Here is a 15,549-nt window from a genome sequence, read left to right as displayed (position 1 = left end):
GAATCTTACTCATTAGTCTGCTTAAAATAGAATTCAAAGAATCCATGGTATGATTTTATATTTATTGACTTATTTTAAGGAATGATTTTCAAATAAAACTAAACTAAACTAGCCAGTTTTTATTGATGTATTTATATAAAAATAATACAGTTTTCCATAGACATCACAAGCTTCCCATTCACCAGGCCTTATGCCAACAAAGGCCAAACTTGAGAAAAGAGGGACAAAAAAGAAATTCTTCTTCCGTTAAGCATTTGTTATTTTTTCAAGTGCTATTTTAAACTTCATTTTGGCAAATAAACTAGATAATGCATTCTGAAAAAATGTCTCTAACCACAAAACAGGAGAACCAAGCTAAAGAATACTTCTCAATTCCTTGCTCTTTTGACCTATGGAGATGACTCAGTACTTGGTTCATAGGTGCCACTGAAAATGGGACCCCTGAGTTTTCATTCTCAGACTTTTCTGGATTGGGATCAGATTAGTTCAAAGTCCAGCCTACTGTTTCTGGAGTTCCTTCTCACTGAAGTCAACTAGATGGCTTCAACTGGAACCCCATCTCCTTTCCCTGCACAAAAAAGCATCTGCCTCTTCAAGGGTCATGTGGTTTCTTTGCCAGAATAGGAGAGCTACCAAGAAAACAATAATAATAATGAATTGATAAATGAAATGAATGATTAAAGAAGAAAGCCTGTCACAAAAACATATAATTCAGATGTGGGTGGGAGCAGCTTCTGTGCACATCCTCTCCCTCCAATGTATACACAATGTAGCACATTTTATCTGAATTTTTACACCTTCATTAAATCTTCCAGAGATATCACTTAACTGTGAGGTAAATAAAAACAATATGGAATGATAAAACCAATATCTTCCCTTCAGTCCTAACTTCTGTATCTCTCAAACCCACCTTCCAGTCATGTCTTTAGAGCTGGTCAGCCCAGCTGATAAACACCTCACTTATTTATTTCTGCTCCATGTTTTCTATCTGCCTGAAGTGAGAGGACCTTGTTTAGTCATCTTGACCAAAGCCTGATCAGATTTTTGCTATTGTTATTTTATAGATCAAAGAAGAAAAGATCAACAAGGACAAGGGGCCCAAAGAGGAAATTAAAAGCAATTGGGATCGCAAGAAAGGGTTTCCAGAAGTCAAATCTCAGAATGGAGAACTTACAATTCATAAACTTAAGCACACAGAGAATACTTTCAGGTAAGTGGCAGAGGCCATTTAGCAGGTCCTGCTAACTATAACTCTAAAAGAAATGAAATTAATTTCTTTTGTGATAAGTAGAAACTAGTCTCACTGGTTTATAGCAGGAGTTCTTAACTTTTTTGTGCCAGGTACGCAAAAATGAAACAATCTTTACTATCAATGAGATTAATTGCATTCTGTTGAAGAAGACAACACATAGATATATAAGCATATGCAGAATAAATGCAATATAAATACAACATAGTTTTGGGTGGATGAGCACTTGTAGTTGAAAGGATTAGGAAAGAATTCATGTAGAAGGAGGTACAAGGTGGTAAGGGATTCTATGAGGCAGAAGTGAGGAGCGAGTACATCCCAGGCTTGGGGGATGGTTGGTACAAAGTCACAGCAAAAGGAAATGGAGTACTAAGTGTGAAGAACAGCAAGACCAATTTGGCTGGACCACAGAGGGCAAGAAAAAGAAGTACTGGATAATGAGATTAGGAAAGTAAGTTGAGGCCAGGTTGTGAATGGCTTTTAAAGACAGAGGAGTTGATATTTTTATCCCAGAGACAAAAGGGAACCACTGGACTTTATTGAGTAGGAGAGAGACATGGTTAGACCTTTGTTTAGAGAAAATAACATATCATTAACCTCTACCAGCACAGTCACATCTCAAAAGGAAGTCATGTGATTTTCTTTGTATTTATCTTGGTAAATCCATTCTTGGTAGTCCATCTACCTCATATACTTCTACTCATGTACTATTGAATGGTGCTGAAGGAGGTCATGTGACTATACTGACTGGGTCCACTACAAATTCACATTATATAACTTCAACTGGGACCTCATTGTGGCAGTCATTTTTTTTTTTTACCTCTCCCTAATTGATTCTCTATTCCACTCTCCATGATGTCTGGCCAAACCTTCTCTTCTCCCCTAAAGTCTCTCACAGCACCTCCTACCCCAACTTCCTTAACTGAGGTCCTTGTCTTATACTTACTTCACCAAAAACATCAAAGCCATTCTCCAAGTCTTCCCTCTTCTTCTCTCCTCCTCTAATCATTCATCTCATAACCCCTTGATATCATTCTCAACTCTACTCTTTACTCCAATCTTTAACGAAGAGGGGAGAGAAAGAGAATAAAGGGAAAGGAATAAGTATTTACAGAGCACCTGCTATGTGCCATGCACTGTGCTAAGTGTTTTACAAATATTATCTCATTGATTTGAAGGTGGTCCTTCTTACTAAAGTCAGCCCCACTACATATACTCTCTCTTGGGTTTTGGTCTTTTTGCTTTTTTGTTTTTGTTGGGCAATGAGAGTTAAGTGACTTGCCTAAGGTCACACAGCTAGTAAGTGTCAAGTGTTTGAGGTCAGATTTGAACTCAGGTCCTCCTGAATCCAGGGCCGGTGCTTTATCCACTGTGCCACCTAGCTGCCCCTATATATACTCTTGATTCCCTCCTCTCCTATCTTCTCCAGCATATTGGCTCCACTATTATCCCTCCTCTCTAATCTTCGAACTCTTCTTATGTCCCTCTCTGCTGCCTATAAAAGATGTCTATCTCCTCCACCCTAAAAAAAAGTGTTCACTAGATCCTTGCTAACCACTATCCTACTTTTCTCCTCCTTCCTCAGTTAAACAAACTCCTTGGAAAAAGCCATCTATATTCAATTTCTTCCCTTTTTTTTTTACTATCAACTCCCTGGAATCTAGATTCTGACCTCATTACTCAGCTCTCTCCAAATTTAGCAATATCTTTTAATTGCTGAATCTTATAAACCTCTTCTCAGTCTTAATTCTTCTTGATCTCTCTAAAGCACTTAACCCTATTTTTCACTCTCTCCTCCCAGTTACTCTATCCTCTCTAGCTCTTCATGGTGCTGCTTTCTCCCAGTTCTCCTTGGGAGAACTCCCTGCCTGTTTCTTCCCAATCTCCTTTGTTGATTCGTTCATTATCCAGGTCATACCCACTCACTTCAGATGTCTCCCCATGGCCCTGTCCAGGGCCTGCTTCTCTATTTTCTCTATATTCACTCTCTGGGTGGCCTTGTCAGGTCCCATGGGTTTAATTATCATCTCTATGCCAATGATTCCCAGAGCTATATATCTAGCCCTACATATATGTTACATATATGTATGTCCAAATGACCCTGTATTCATTTATATATGTATATATATGTATATATTCATATGTGTATTTGTATAAGTATGTGTGATCATTTCATTTTCCTCATTGGGAGGCAAGGTCTTTCAGAGAAGGAAGTGTTTCATTTTGGGGTTTGTATTCCCAGTGCTTAGCAAAGTGTCTGGCACATAATAAATACTCAATACACACTTATTCATTAATTTCTTAGGTTAGCTAATTAGAATATAGTATTAATAAAGCCATGGTCATGAGTTCAATCCTCATGCAAACCACCTGCACCTCTATATAATTTGCAAACAAGACACAGAATGACCAATTCAGTTCTTCACTCCTGGGCAGATGACTCATGTTGTCCTGTCCAAGGTTATGTCCTAGGGATGAGATAGATAGATAGATAGATAGATAGATAGATAGATAGATAGATAGATAGATAGATAGATAGATAGATAGATGGATAGATAGAAAGGAAGGAAGGGAGGAAGGAAGGAAGGAAGGAAGGAAGGAAGGAAGGAAGGAAGGAAGGAAGGAAGGAAGGAAGGAAGGAAGGAAGGAAATGTATATTGATATATATGTGTGCATATATATTTGAGGAGAATATATACAAATATGTGTGTATATATAAAGGACAATACAGTTTTCATATTAAGAATACAGTATTGGGGCAGGTAGGTGGCACAGTGGATAGAGTACCGGCCCTGGATTCAGGTGGACCTGAGTTCAAATCCAGCCTCAGACACTTGACACTTACTAGTTGTGTGACCCTGGGCAAGTCACTTAACCCTCATTGCCCCACTAAAATATATATATATATATATGTATATATATATGTGTGTGTGTGTGTGTGTGTGTGTGTGTATATATATATATATATATATATATATATATATATATATATATATAGTATCATAGATATGGAACTGGAAGTGACCTTAGAAGCCATTTAGGTCAACCACTTCATTTTACAGATGAAATAACAGAGGCTCAGAAATGAAATGATTTGCCCATAGTCACATAGGTACTAAGTGGAAGAGACAGGATTTGAACTCCTAATTTGGACTCCAAACTCTGTGGTCATTCTGCTGCCTGATGCTGCGTCCTTACATGGACTTCTGGACTCAAGAGGTTGTCAAGTGGAAGAGTCACTGACCAGATACTGTTTCAGTTATTCCTTTATGTATACCATTGCCCTTTAATGCTATGGAGGTGATGGAGATGTGGCCAACCAGCCTTCAAACTCTTCTCCCCAAATCTGAGATGCAAATGAATCCAGTCACCCTAAAATGACACTTTAAAAAAAAATTTTTTTAGTGAGGCAATTGGGGTTGAGTGACTTGCCCAGGGTCACACAGCTAGTAAGTGTTAAGTGTCTGAGGCCTGGTTTGAACTCAGGTACTCCTGACTCCAGGGCCGGTGCTCTATCTACTGTGCCACCTAGCTGCCCCTATTAGAGATTTTTTTTTTTTGGTGAGTCAATTGGGGATAAGTGACTTACTCAAGGTCACAGAGCTAGTAAGTGTCAAGTTCCTGAGGTCAGATTTGAACTCAGCTCTTCCTGACTCCAGGGCTAGTGTTCTATCCACTGCACCACCTAGCCACCCCTAAAATGCCACTTCTGTGGGAAAATTTAAACAGGAATCTGGTCCATGTAAAGGAGGCCCTAGAGACCAAAAGGACCAAGTATATTCAGTGGGGGTGATTTCTTGGAGGTAGAGAAGAAGCAGAAAGAATGCATTGTCAGAGATCATGCTCTGAACAAAAGGTAAAAGTTGACAGTGAATGGTGGCCTTGGAAGTAGGTTGGATACTAGAAGCCAATATGTGAGCTGTCAGAAGCAAGAAAATTATATTGTTTAATTGTCCAAATTGTCTGTGTAGAAACAGTTTGTTTATGAGAAACAGGTGAAAAAGTTTCTGTTGGTAGGAAGCTAGTCTAGCCAATAATCAGCAAACTGCCCAATGGCTTCAGAGGAAGAATGAGGTAAGATTGCCCCTTCTGGAAAAACAGAAAACCATTAAAGAGCCCACATCCTAAGAAAGGAGGCAGCAGGATGTCAGTGGCTGAATAAGGGGAATTCATATTTCTGGCACCTTCTCGTCAATGGGCAAGAAAAATGACAGAGACCAAAAGGAAAGAAAAGCCCCCCATTATCTTATTTGTGAGTTAGAAGAAGATTTTGTCCAGAAAGGGAAAGGAGGGCTTGTTATAGAAGATACAACCCTAGTTTTAGAGTCAGAAGACCTGGGTTCAAATCCCTCTGAGTCTGTTTCCCCATCTGTAAGATGACGGGGTTGGACTCCATGTCTTCTGAGGTCTCTTCCATGTCCAGAGCCATGATCCTCCAATACACTTCCATATGGGAGCAGGGGCAGAAGAAGGAAGAGAGAGGCACCTACCTTCTAGGTTTTCTGATCTCGCTGGAAAGATTTAACTTCTGAAAAGAAGGCTGAGCACCATCTAGTGGCAACATGTGATCCCTTTAGCCAGGAAAGGGACATTTCTTGATGATACAATTCCCACAGAATGGTTGGTCAAGCTAGCAAGACCCTAGGAATGGTGACAAAAACCATCAAGTAAGAAATTAAGCTTCCTTCATATGGTCATAGAAACCCTGTAAATGGATTAAACTCAAACATAGCCACATTTCTAACTAGGAAGTTGTCTTGAGTCCAAAATGGTAGAAAGAAGTAAAAGGGGGTAGGAATGGAAAATTGTATCTGCAAGATGTCAGGTATCCTGGGGAATTAAAAAATGTTCCAAACGACTTCACTACCCAGGAATGATGGAAGGACATCATTGATACAGGGAGCCCCAGGGAGGAAATTCCCTCTAACAAATGCATCCATTCTTCAACATACAGTCTTAGAGAGTTGTCTGGGACACTAAAGGTAAAGTACCTTGCCCAGGGTCACATAGACAGTATATGTGTGCGGTAGGACTTGAATCCAGGACTTCCTGACTCCAAGGCTAGCTATCCTTTGTTGCCATGTCAACATCTAAAAGTATACGTAGATATACATATAAGCATATATACATGGACATATATTGTAACAAATTACTTTCAAATATTTGATCTTTCTAAACATGTTCTATACCATGTTGCTTTTCATGTATATGTAAGTATATGTGTGTATTTGTATGTCTATGCCTCTTGTGTATATGTATATATATATATATATATATATAAAAAAGAGGCATTATGGCATAAGCCATATATATATATATATATATATATATATATGTTGTTATTGTTATTCAGTCTCATGACCCCATTTGGCATCTTCTTGGCAGAGATACTGGAGTGGTTTGCCATTTCCTTCTCCAGCTTACTTCACAGATGAAAAAACTGAGGCAAACAGAGTTAAGTGACTTGCCCATGGTCACACAGCTAGTAAGCACCTGAGACCAGATTTAAACTCAGAAAGAGGAGTCTTGCTAACTTCAGGCCTGGTGTTTTATTCACTTTGCCATGTAGCTGCCCAAGTGAGCTATTATCATACAGCTATTCAGGTTAATTAGCAATGCTTCAATAACAGAATTATTAGAGCAGTTTTATGTAAATTGTTTTATATTATATCTTTCTCTTTTTACTATTCAGATGACATGTGGCGTGACGGAAAGAATGCTAGACTTAAAATCACAGGATACACATTTGAATCTCAGCTCTGCCCCATACCTGTGTGACCTTGGGCAAGGCACTTGGCTTTTTCTGGGCCTCAGTCATCTTTTTATAGTTTCCTAACACTACAGCAATGTCATTAGGGTCTTTATCAGTCCTTCAGATCTGTTCCTGCCTGGTAGCAACAGGCCGGTGGTCTTCACATAGACTTATATGACAATCCTTACCTTACTGGATGGATACTTTTTCTCTCAGGTACTGTGGTAGGACTAAACCCTTCACATTTAGACCTCCTTTCTCATAGATTATTTTAATGGGGGTTAGTGCTCTCAGTAAGACTCACAGCAAGCAAAGTCAGATGTCCAGTCCCTCATCCTTCTTTCTCTTCTCCTAATAAATTGCTTTTGACTAAGAGCAGTGTGCTTCAGAACAAGTGGGAACAGCATTTGAAACCCCATACCAAGATGAAAGTTACTCCCCATTCTAACAGGCTATGATTTTAGGACCAGGGCAGTATAAGGCTTGTGATGGTGTTGACCATTAATGGAAAGGGATGAAGGAAGGGCATGGAGACCACTCCTTAGAAGAATAATGGGGTTTCAATGAGAAGAATTCTAAAGTCTCTTCCCAAATAAAAAAATAAACAAACAAATAAATAGATAGATAAATGAATGAATGAATAAGTAAGTAAAGTCTCTTCCAGCTCTAAATTCTATGAAATGGAGCCTGAAGGTTGACAGAATTTCAATAACAATAACCATAATAATGGGTGATAATAATAGCTCAATTATATAGCACTCTAAGTTTTGCAAAGGAAGAAAATGAGCTTTTATTAGGCACCTACTGTGTACCAGGCACCATGCTAAGTGCTTTACAAATATTATCTCATTTGATCCTGTGATGCAGTACAATTATTTCCATTTCACAGACAGCTAAAATGGATGATTGGAAAGATTAAGGAAATTGTCCAGGGTCACAAAGTTAGTAAGTGTCTGAAGTAGGATTTAAATGCGGGTGTTCCTGATTTCAAGTCCAGAGCTTATTAGAGAAGTAGGAGCCTGTATCTGTTACTAATGAGCAGTGGATAAATGATCCAGGAAACAGGCAGCATTGTGTTCTGCACAGGCCAGGAGCCAGATTCAAAAGTATGTGAATTTGAGTGTCCCAACCTACCCTGGGCACACACACAGCTAAGAGCTCCCTTCCCCTTAGGTCTACCCCATAAGGTTTCATGTATGTAAAATATCCTGAACTGTGCTTATGGGAAAGGGGTAGCCTACCTGGCTACTCTTAGGTGTCACCAATATGTGTGTGTGTGTGTGTGTGTGTGTGTGTGTGTGTGTGTGTGTGTGTGTGTGTGTGTGTGTGTGTATTTCTTTAACAGGTGACCTTCTGGAATGTCATGCCTATGTTTTTCTTATTTATGCTTTTAGTGGCACTGCTATGGATTTAAGTTCAAGTAGAAGTAGTGTAGCAAGGTGAGAGACATTTTTTTAATAGATAGGACTTGGCTATGATCCTCAAATCATACGGAGCAGGCAGCCACCTAATATGCCTATGTGCAGAGCTAGCTGAGGTTGTCGTACATAAGAATTTCCTTCTGGTTTCCCCTACAGCAGAAGTGTTGGGAAAGGGAGCACAGACACAAAGGAGGCTGAGCCGACATCCCAAGTGGAGGCTGGCAAGAGACTGGAGGAGCTGCGCCGCCGCAGGGGAGAGACAGAGAGTGAAGAGTTTGAGAAGCTAAAACAAAAGCAGCAGGAGGCTGCCTTGGAGCTGGAAGAGTTGAAGAAGAAGAGGGAAGAGCGCAGAAAGGTTCTGGAGGAGGAGGAACAGAGGAAGAAGCAAGAGGAGGCTGAGAGAAAAGTCAGAGAGGAGGTAATGATGGAGGGAGAGAAATAGGCTGCCTTTCAGCAGAGTGTAAGGAATCTCGACCCACCTTCCAGCTATAGAGCCCAGGGAGTGGTTCCCACCCTCCTGTTGACACCCTGCAAGCCCAAACCTCTCTCACTATTTCAGTCTGCAAAGAGCTTTAAATATTTTTTAAAGGTAAAGAGCAGTTGAACAGCTGGAAATTGATTAACCAGCTACTTGACATCTAAAAAACAATGATCACAGATAACTTATCAAGTAACAGGTAACTGAAACCCATAGTCCAAATGAATTGAAGAGTATGATAAAGCTGAGTTTTCCTTAACTTGGGCTCCCCCTCAGCTTCTTTCTTCTCTTCCCTTCTTTTTTGTTCTCTTTTCCTTCTCCCTCCCTTCTTCTGCTCCCACATTACTCCTCCCCCTCTCCAACCATCAACTAGTCATATTTTGAAATTGAAATGTTTTAAAGCATATGTTCTATTTATTGAAGAAAGCTTTAAACCATTATTTATCCTGTCCTTAATTTTAAAACCAAGTAATTCAAACTTCTAATATTTCTATTATTAAAAAAAAAACCCAATAGCCTTAAATTTGGGCGGGGGGGGGTTGCTTGTGTGGTCCTGTTTGACTCTTTTTCCACTAATTCAATGGTCTCAAAACTAAAAAATGTTCCCTATCCCATCTAATGTAAATCTGGTCTCATCAACTAATACCTGAGAGTATAAATCATGCACCAAGGGCAGAGTCATCCAGGGTGAGAAGGGCCCCAAACCAGTGCCTCCCTTTTATCTACTTACCAGGCCTTTTAAAATTACCTAACCAAAAACATTTCACACTCTCCCCAAAGCCAACTGGCATGAAGAACAATTCAGCTTTCAAATCTTGTGGGATCCTAAAAAATAGCCACTAAACCAATATTCTTAGCCACAGGATTTTGTTTTCCATTTTTCTAAGCCAAGATTGGCTACTTGTAGGAAATGGGGCACTGTGGGTCACAGGTTTACCATTCACCCACCACAAAACATATAATGTCTTTATAACATAGTTCTCTGCACCAGATGAGATTAATTATATGCACCTCTTCCACATCACAGAGATACAATGAAGAAATATAAGTAAACTAATATAAAAGACAACAGTTAATCTTTTTTGTTTTGTTTTGTTTTGTTTTGTTGGGGGGGGGCAATGAAGGTTAAGTGACTTGCCCAGGGTCACACAGCTAGTAAATATCAAGTGTCTGAGGCCAGATTTGAACTCAGGTCATCCTGAATCCAGGGCTGGTGCTTTATCCACTACACCACCTAGCTGCCCCCAACAGTTACTCTTTAAGAAGGAAAAGTGGAAAATCATAACATGAAAGTTTATCCAACAACAAACAACTAATCCATATTTTGTGAGCATCCCTTATGTGTACAGCACATACTGGTTCCTATGAAAAATGTAAGAATATATATGTACCCAAGAAGATTACAGTCTAGGAACATTGAGAAAACAAGAATAAGACAGGAAATAATAGCAAATGATAGAAACCTAATGAGAGCTTAGTTATACAATATAGGACACTAAGCTAAAAGCAGTGAGATTTAATGCAATATGATAAAAGTAAAGAATTAATTGCTTGAGGATTGGGTAAGGGAAACCTCAATGAGTTTATGTTATACTGGCATCATACAACATATGCACAGATAAATTAATATATGGTAATTGGGAAAGGGGAAAGAATTTGTGTGTGTGTGTGTGTGTGTGTGTGTGTGTGCAAGGCAAGGGAGTTAAGTGACTTGCCCAGGGTCACACAGCTAGTAAGTGTCAAGTGTCTGAGGCCGGATTTGAACTCAGGTACTCCTGAATCCAGGGCTGGTGCTTTATCCACTGTGCAACCTAGCCGCCCCCCCCACCCCCACCCCGGGAAAGTATTTTTAAAAGGGAAAGAAGAATCAGAGAAAAGTTCTGAAAGTTTTATTTGACCATGAATCTAATGACATTTATTTTCTCACAGGGATAATGTGAGAATCAAAGGACATGATACACATAGATAGGTAGATGGTAGATTGATAGATAGATAGATAGATACATAGATAGAACTTATCAAGCCTTTAAGAGATATATAAATGCTAGTTACTAATACTATTACTACTTCTACTACTACAACTAATGTTATCAATGTGATGCAGGTGCCAGGAAAACTAATGTGACCTTAGGTAGCATTAGTGGAAATATGGTGTCCAGGCCTTGGAAATAGTAGTCCCATGGTATTTTATGCTAGCCTAACCATATCTGGTAAATTATATCCAATTATAAGCACCATAGTTCAAGGCTGATGTTCCTAAATTCCTCCAAAGGAAGACAGGATGATAATGGTCCCAGGGTTAGACTAGATCATATCTAAGGTTCTTTCCCAATGCTAACTGCTTCTGAGAAGTAGAGACATGTGAGAGCTATCTTCCAATAGTTAAAGAATTGTCATGTATAGAGAAGATGAACTTTTTCTTAATTGCTTCATAAGGCAGAAATAGGACCAATATGAAAGCACAGTGGAGATTTGGAAAGCTGGGTTAAAATTCTTACTCAAATAGTGATAAGCTGTGTGACCTTGGACAAGTAATTCAAATTCTCTAGGCTTCAGTGCCTTCATCCATAAAATAAGTTTACCAATTCTCAAATTACCTGCCCCATGAAGTTGTTTTGCAGAAAGCACTTTAAAGCACTTTAAATATAAATTGTATATTATTTATTATTACTATGATTAGGAATATGTAGAGAGGTAGAAGTTAATTCAACATAAAGAAAATCTTTTTAAAAATCAATGCCCTAAAAAAAAAAAAAAAAGGGCAGCTAGGTGGCACAGTGGATAGAGCACCGGCCCTGGAGTCAGGAATACCTGAGTTCAAATCCGGTCTCAGACATTTGACACTTACTAGCTGTGTGACCCTGAGCAAGTCACTTAACCCCCATTGCCTCACTAAAAAAAAAAAGAAAAAGAAAAAAAAAAAGAAAAGAAAAATCAATGCCCTTTGCTGAAAATATTTAAACAGGAACTCTGCAGAAGGGTGGGAAATAAGACTAGGTGGCCTCTGGGTACTTTTATCATTAGAATTCTTTGATTGTAGAAATATTACAAAAGCCCAGAGAGAAGGGGAGATAAATTAGGCCCAGATTAGATAAAGAAAAAGACAATGGAGGAGGTGGGGCTTGAACTGGATCAAATTTTTTTTTTTCTGGTGGGGGGGAGAAACAACCAGGGTTAAGTGACTTACTCAGAGTCACACAGCTAATAAGCATCTGAGGATGGATTTGAACAAATGTCCTCCTGACTCCTGAGGGTCAGTGCTCTCTCCACTGTGCCACTTAGCTGCTCTGAACTGTCAGGTTTTTTTAAAAAATATTTTTGATTACAAATTTAATTCCTGGCATTGAAAACCATCAAATAACATACAAATCAAGGAGTAAAACATTCCCCCAAATCCTTTAACAAGGCAGAACTAAGCAAATTGGCAGAATAGTAATAAACAAATCTTTCTTTGGATTAAGCCTTGAGGAATTTGGATAGGTTGAGGAGAAAAGGGAAGATATTCCAGGCAATGGAGAACATAAAGGAATTCAGAAAGGCAATAGTTAGTGGGAATTTAAATATTTCTAATATTCTCAATTTATGGTAGGTTTTACATATGTAACTGGTTAGTTATGATAACCATGTCAACTAAAAAATCTTCTTTAGCTAGATGAATCAATAACCTTGAACAGTTTAGAAACTATAATTCTGGAAGCATCAGGGATAAGGACAATCTGCCCCTGTGGTTTCATTGATGTAGCTTCCATTGAGGAAACTCCTTCCACCAATCTGAAACAGCCTGCAACTTGTAGCCTTCAGTGCCCAGGCTACTAAAAGGTTAAATGATTTCTGTAACCATACAGTGAATATGTGTCTTAAGTAAAATGTGAACCCTGGCCTTCCTGACTCCCAGGTTGACCCTCTATCCAATACACCATGGTGTCTCCTATTGGCAAATATTACAGAAGATGTCATGTTTGAATAGTAATGTCAAAATCACATTCACATACATTATTTCATTTTATCTTTACAACAACCTTGTAAGTAAGGCAATTCCACATTATGAATAACAACTGAGCATCATTTGCAATTATGGGAATTGGCCCAGGTCACAGAGCTAGTAAAGGTCAGAGCTGGGACCAGAACCCGGGTTTTCAACTTCTCCTTTTAGTTTGAAGTTACTGCATGTATCATATGTTTCTTCTTTCTAGGAGGAAAAGAGAAGACTGAAGGAAGAGATTGAAAGACGAAGGGCAGAGGCTGCTGAGAAACGCCAGAAAATACCAGAAGATGGACTATCAGATGACAAGAAACCATTTAAGTGTTTCACTCCTAAAGGCTCATCTCTTAAGGTAACTTTTTCAATCAACTTGTCTACTACCAGAAAGGTTGGTTTTTTTTTAAATTTCAGTCTGTGGATTATCTAAGCCCTTTGTTACCTTTTCCTTCCATTTGGTACCCACCCTGTAGCTACTTCATAGTTTGTAAATGTCCTTACCAAATGAAGGATAGTAGAAGAGAAAATGGTGACATTAAAATCTGTTATGGATTTGTAGTTTAAATTTAAGCTGAAATGAGTCTTGGAGATTACCTATGGTTTTTACTGATCCATGTCATCCCCGTCCTTCAAGATGAAACCACTGAGAATGGATTGTCACTTAAAGTGGATAAGGCAGACAAACATATAAATGAAATTCATGTCTCTGACACTTGCTGCCTCTTCATTGCTTTGCTAGAATGGAGAGCAAGGCAACTGGAAACCAATGAGTGAAAGATATAGTGGTGAACAGGTAGAATTTTAAGACTATCAACACGGGGGTAAGGAGGAGAGTTATAATGGCATCTGGAGGAAGCATCCTCCTCCAGGATCAAACTGGTCCTACCACTGCCTTCATTCCACACAGTGCCTGATTTTTCAATCCTAAAGAGAGAGCTTCTCCTTAGTAGCAAAAGCCACAATAGCCACCAGGACTGGGAAAACAAGAGCAGCACCTATTCTGAGAACCTGAAAATGAAAACAGGTGATATTTTCTGCTCTTTGCCAGTCTCGTTGTCAGAAAGAATGTCAGTGAGAGAAGGAAAGGTCAGTGGAGAAAGTGGGAAGAGAAGCCCATACTCACTGCACTCAGGGAAACAGGTAACCATTCTCATAGACACAGGCACCCCAGTGTCATCAAGGGGAAATGGGATCCTGAATTCAGGGGCCAGGGTTCAAACCCTGACTCTGTTGTTTTCTTCCTGTATAACCCAGGGCAAATTGCTTCATTTCTCCGGGCCTCCTCTGTAGAATGAGAGTGTGGGACCAGACGATCTTTAAGGACCTTGCCTGTTCTAAATCCATGAGCCTATGATTAATAGCTATTGAGCGCCAGCAGAGAACTTTTCACACAATTGGAGCTGAAGAAATAAATATTTAATCCTATAAACATTTATTGATGAATAAGTCCATAGAAGTTAGAACCTCTCCCTTGTTTCCATTACATCCTTACTCTAACGATTAGGAAGTTTTTCTTTAGATCAAGCTAAATTTTCATCTTTGCACTTTCCACATATTACTCCTGCTTTGACCTTTGGAGCCATGTGAAACAAAGCTATTTACTCTTCTATATGATGGGCCTTCAGATATTTAAGGATAACTATCATGTTACTGAGATAATATATATGTGCATACATATATATGTGTGTGTATTTATTTGTATATATGTATACATGTATGTGTGTGTATACACTACAGTCCTCTGCATGGACACTGAACTAATGGGATCCAGGAAATAGCTATGGGATACATAAAAATATAAACACCTAGCTGCCCCAAGAAATACTTTTTAAGTGTGAAGGAAATGCCAACAAATATTAATTATATTTACTTTTTCTACTTCTAGATAGAAGAACGGGCAGAATTTTTGAATAAATCCGTCCAGAAGAGGTATAAATATGTGTATATATTTCACTGTTTACCTGAGAGCAGTGAATCTCTTGTGGATACTGTAAGATTGTCTCCTCTCTCTCTTTTTTTATAAGCAGTGGTGCCAAGTTAAGTCACCCTACAGCAGTTGTCTCCAAGATCGACAGCAGACTGGAGCAATACACCAGTGCAATTGAGGTAACTATTGTGGTAACGTTTGTTTTTTGTTTTGTTTTTTTGGTTCATCCAGCAAATTGAGTGATCATCCTACTGAGGCAAAAAATGGAGTAAATGGAAAAGCACTTGCTGGGAGGCTCAATAGAACATTTGACTTGAAGCAGATTTAGTCATAAAAAGGGTTTTTACTCTACTATAGACTATGGCAGATACAACCTATCTGAAGTGGTGAAAAGTACAAACTACAGAACATTTTTTAGTAAATATAATTTTATTTCTTTCCATTAGAGTTGACTTTCAATTAGCATAATTAGCCCCCCAAAAAAAAATTGTAATTATGGATTTATGTGTGGAGGAGAGAGAGCATTTAGTTCAAACTCTATCCAAATCATGAATTCTGTCTATAACACCCCCAACAAATGGTCTCTAGATTTGACTTAATAAACACTTACAATGTTGGAAAACACACTGTATACCCTGACAGAGCTCATTCCAAATCTGGAGACCCCTTTGAAAGTTTTCCTTACTTATGACTATAGTTTTCTATAAATGTTCACCACTATATCTTTCACTCATTGGTTCTAG

The 15,549-nt window shown here is 38.9% G+C and overlaps 1 protein-coding gene across 5 annotated transcripts in view; it reads left to right on the top strand.

Moving 5' to 3' along the window:
* The window catches only part of CALD1 (caldesmon 1), a 255,466-nt gene that overhangs the window by 224,446 nt on the left and 15,471 nt on the right, over nucleotides 1–15,549 (top strand). For 4 of the 5 annotated variants that reach the window (XM_043966907.1, XM_043966906.1, XM_043966903.1 and 1 more), the window contains 5 exons: nucleotides 1,065–1,210; nucleotides 8,579–8,840; nucleotides 13,094–13,234; nucleotides 14,765–14,808; nucleotides 14,907–14,985. In XM_043966907.1, coding sequence (XP_043822842.1) covers nucleotides 1,065–1,210; nucleotides 8,579–8,840; nucleotides 13,094–13,234; nucleotides 14,765–14,808; nucleotides 14,907–14,985 — 672 coding nt within the window. The remainder of the gene's footprint in view (nucleotides 1–1,064; nucleotides 1,211–8,578; nucleotides 8,841–13,093; nucleotides 13,235–14,764; nucleotides 14,809–14,906; nucleotides 14,986–15,549) is intronic. The other variant, XM_043966904.1, reaches the window with a different exon arrangement.

Source organism: Dromiciops gliroides, chromosome 5, assembly GCF_019393635.1.
Source record: "Dromiciops gliroides isolate mDroGli1 chromosome 5, mDroGli1.pri, whole genome shotgun sequence".
In the NCBI taxonomy this organism is placed as follows: Eukaryota; Metazoa; Chordata; class Mammalia; order Microbiotheria; family Microbiotheriidae; genus Dromiciops; species Dromiciops gliroides.
Note: the sequence above shows the minus strand (reverse complement) of the source record. Positions and strands in the feature narration are given on the sequence as shown.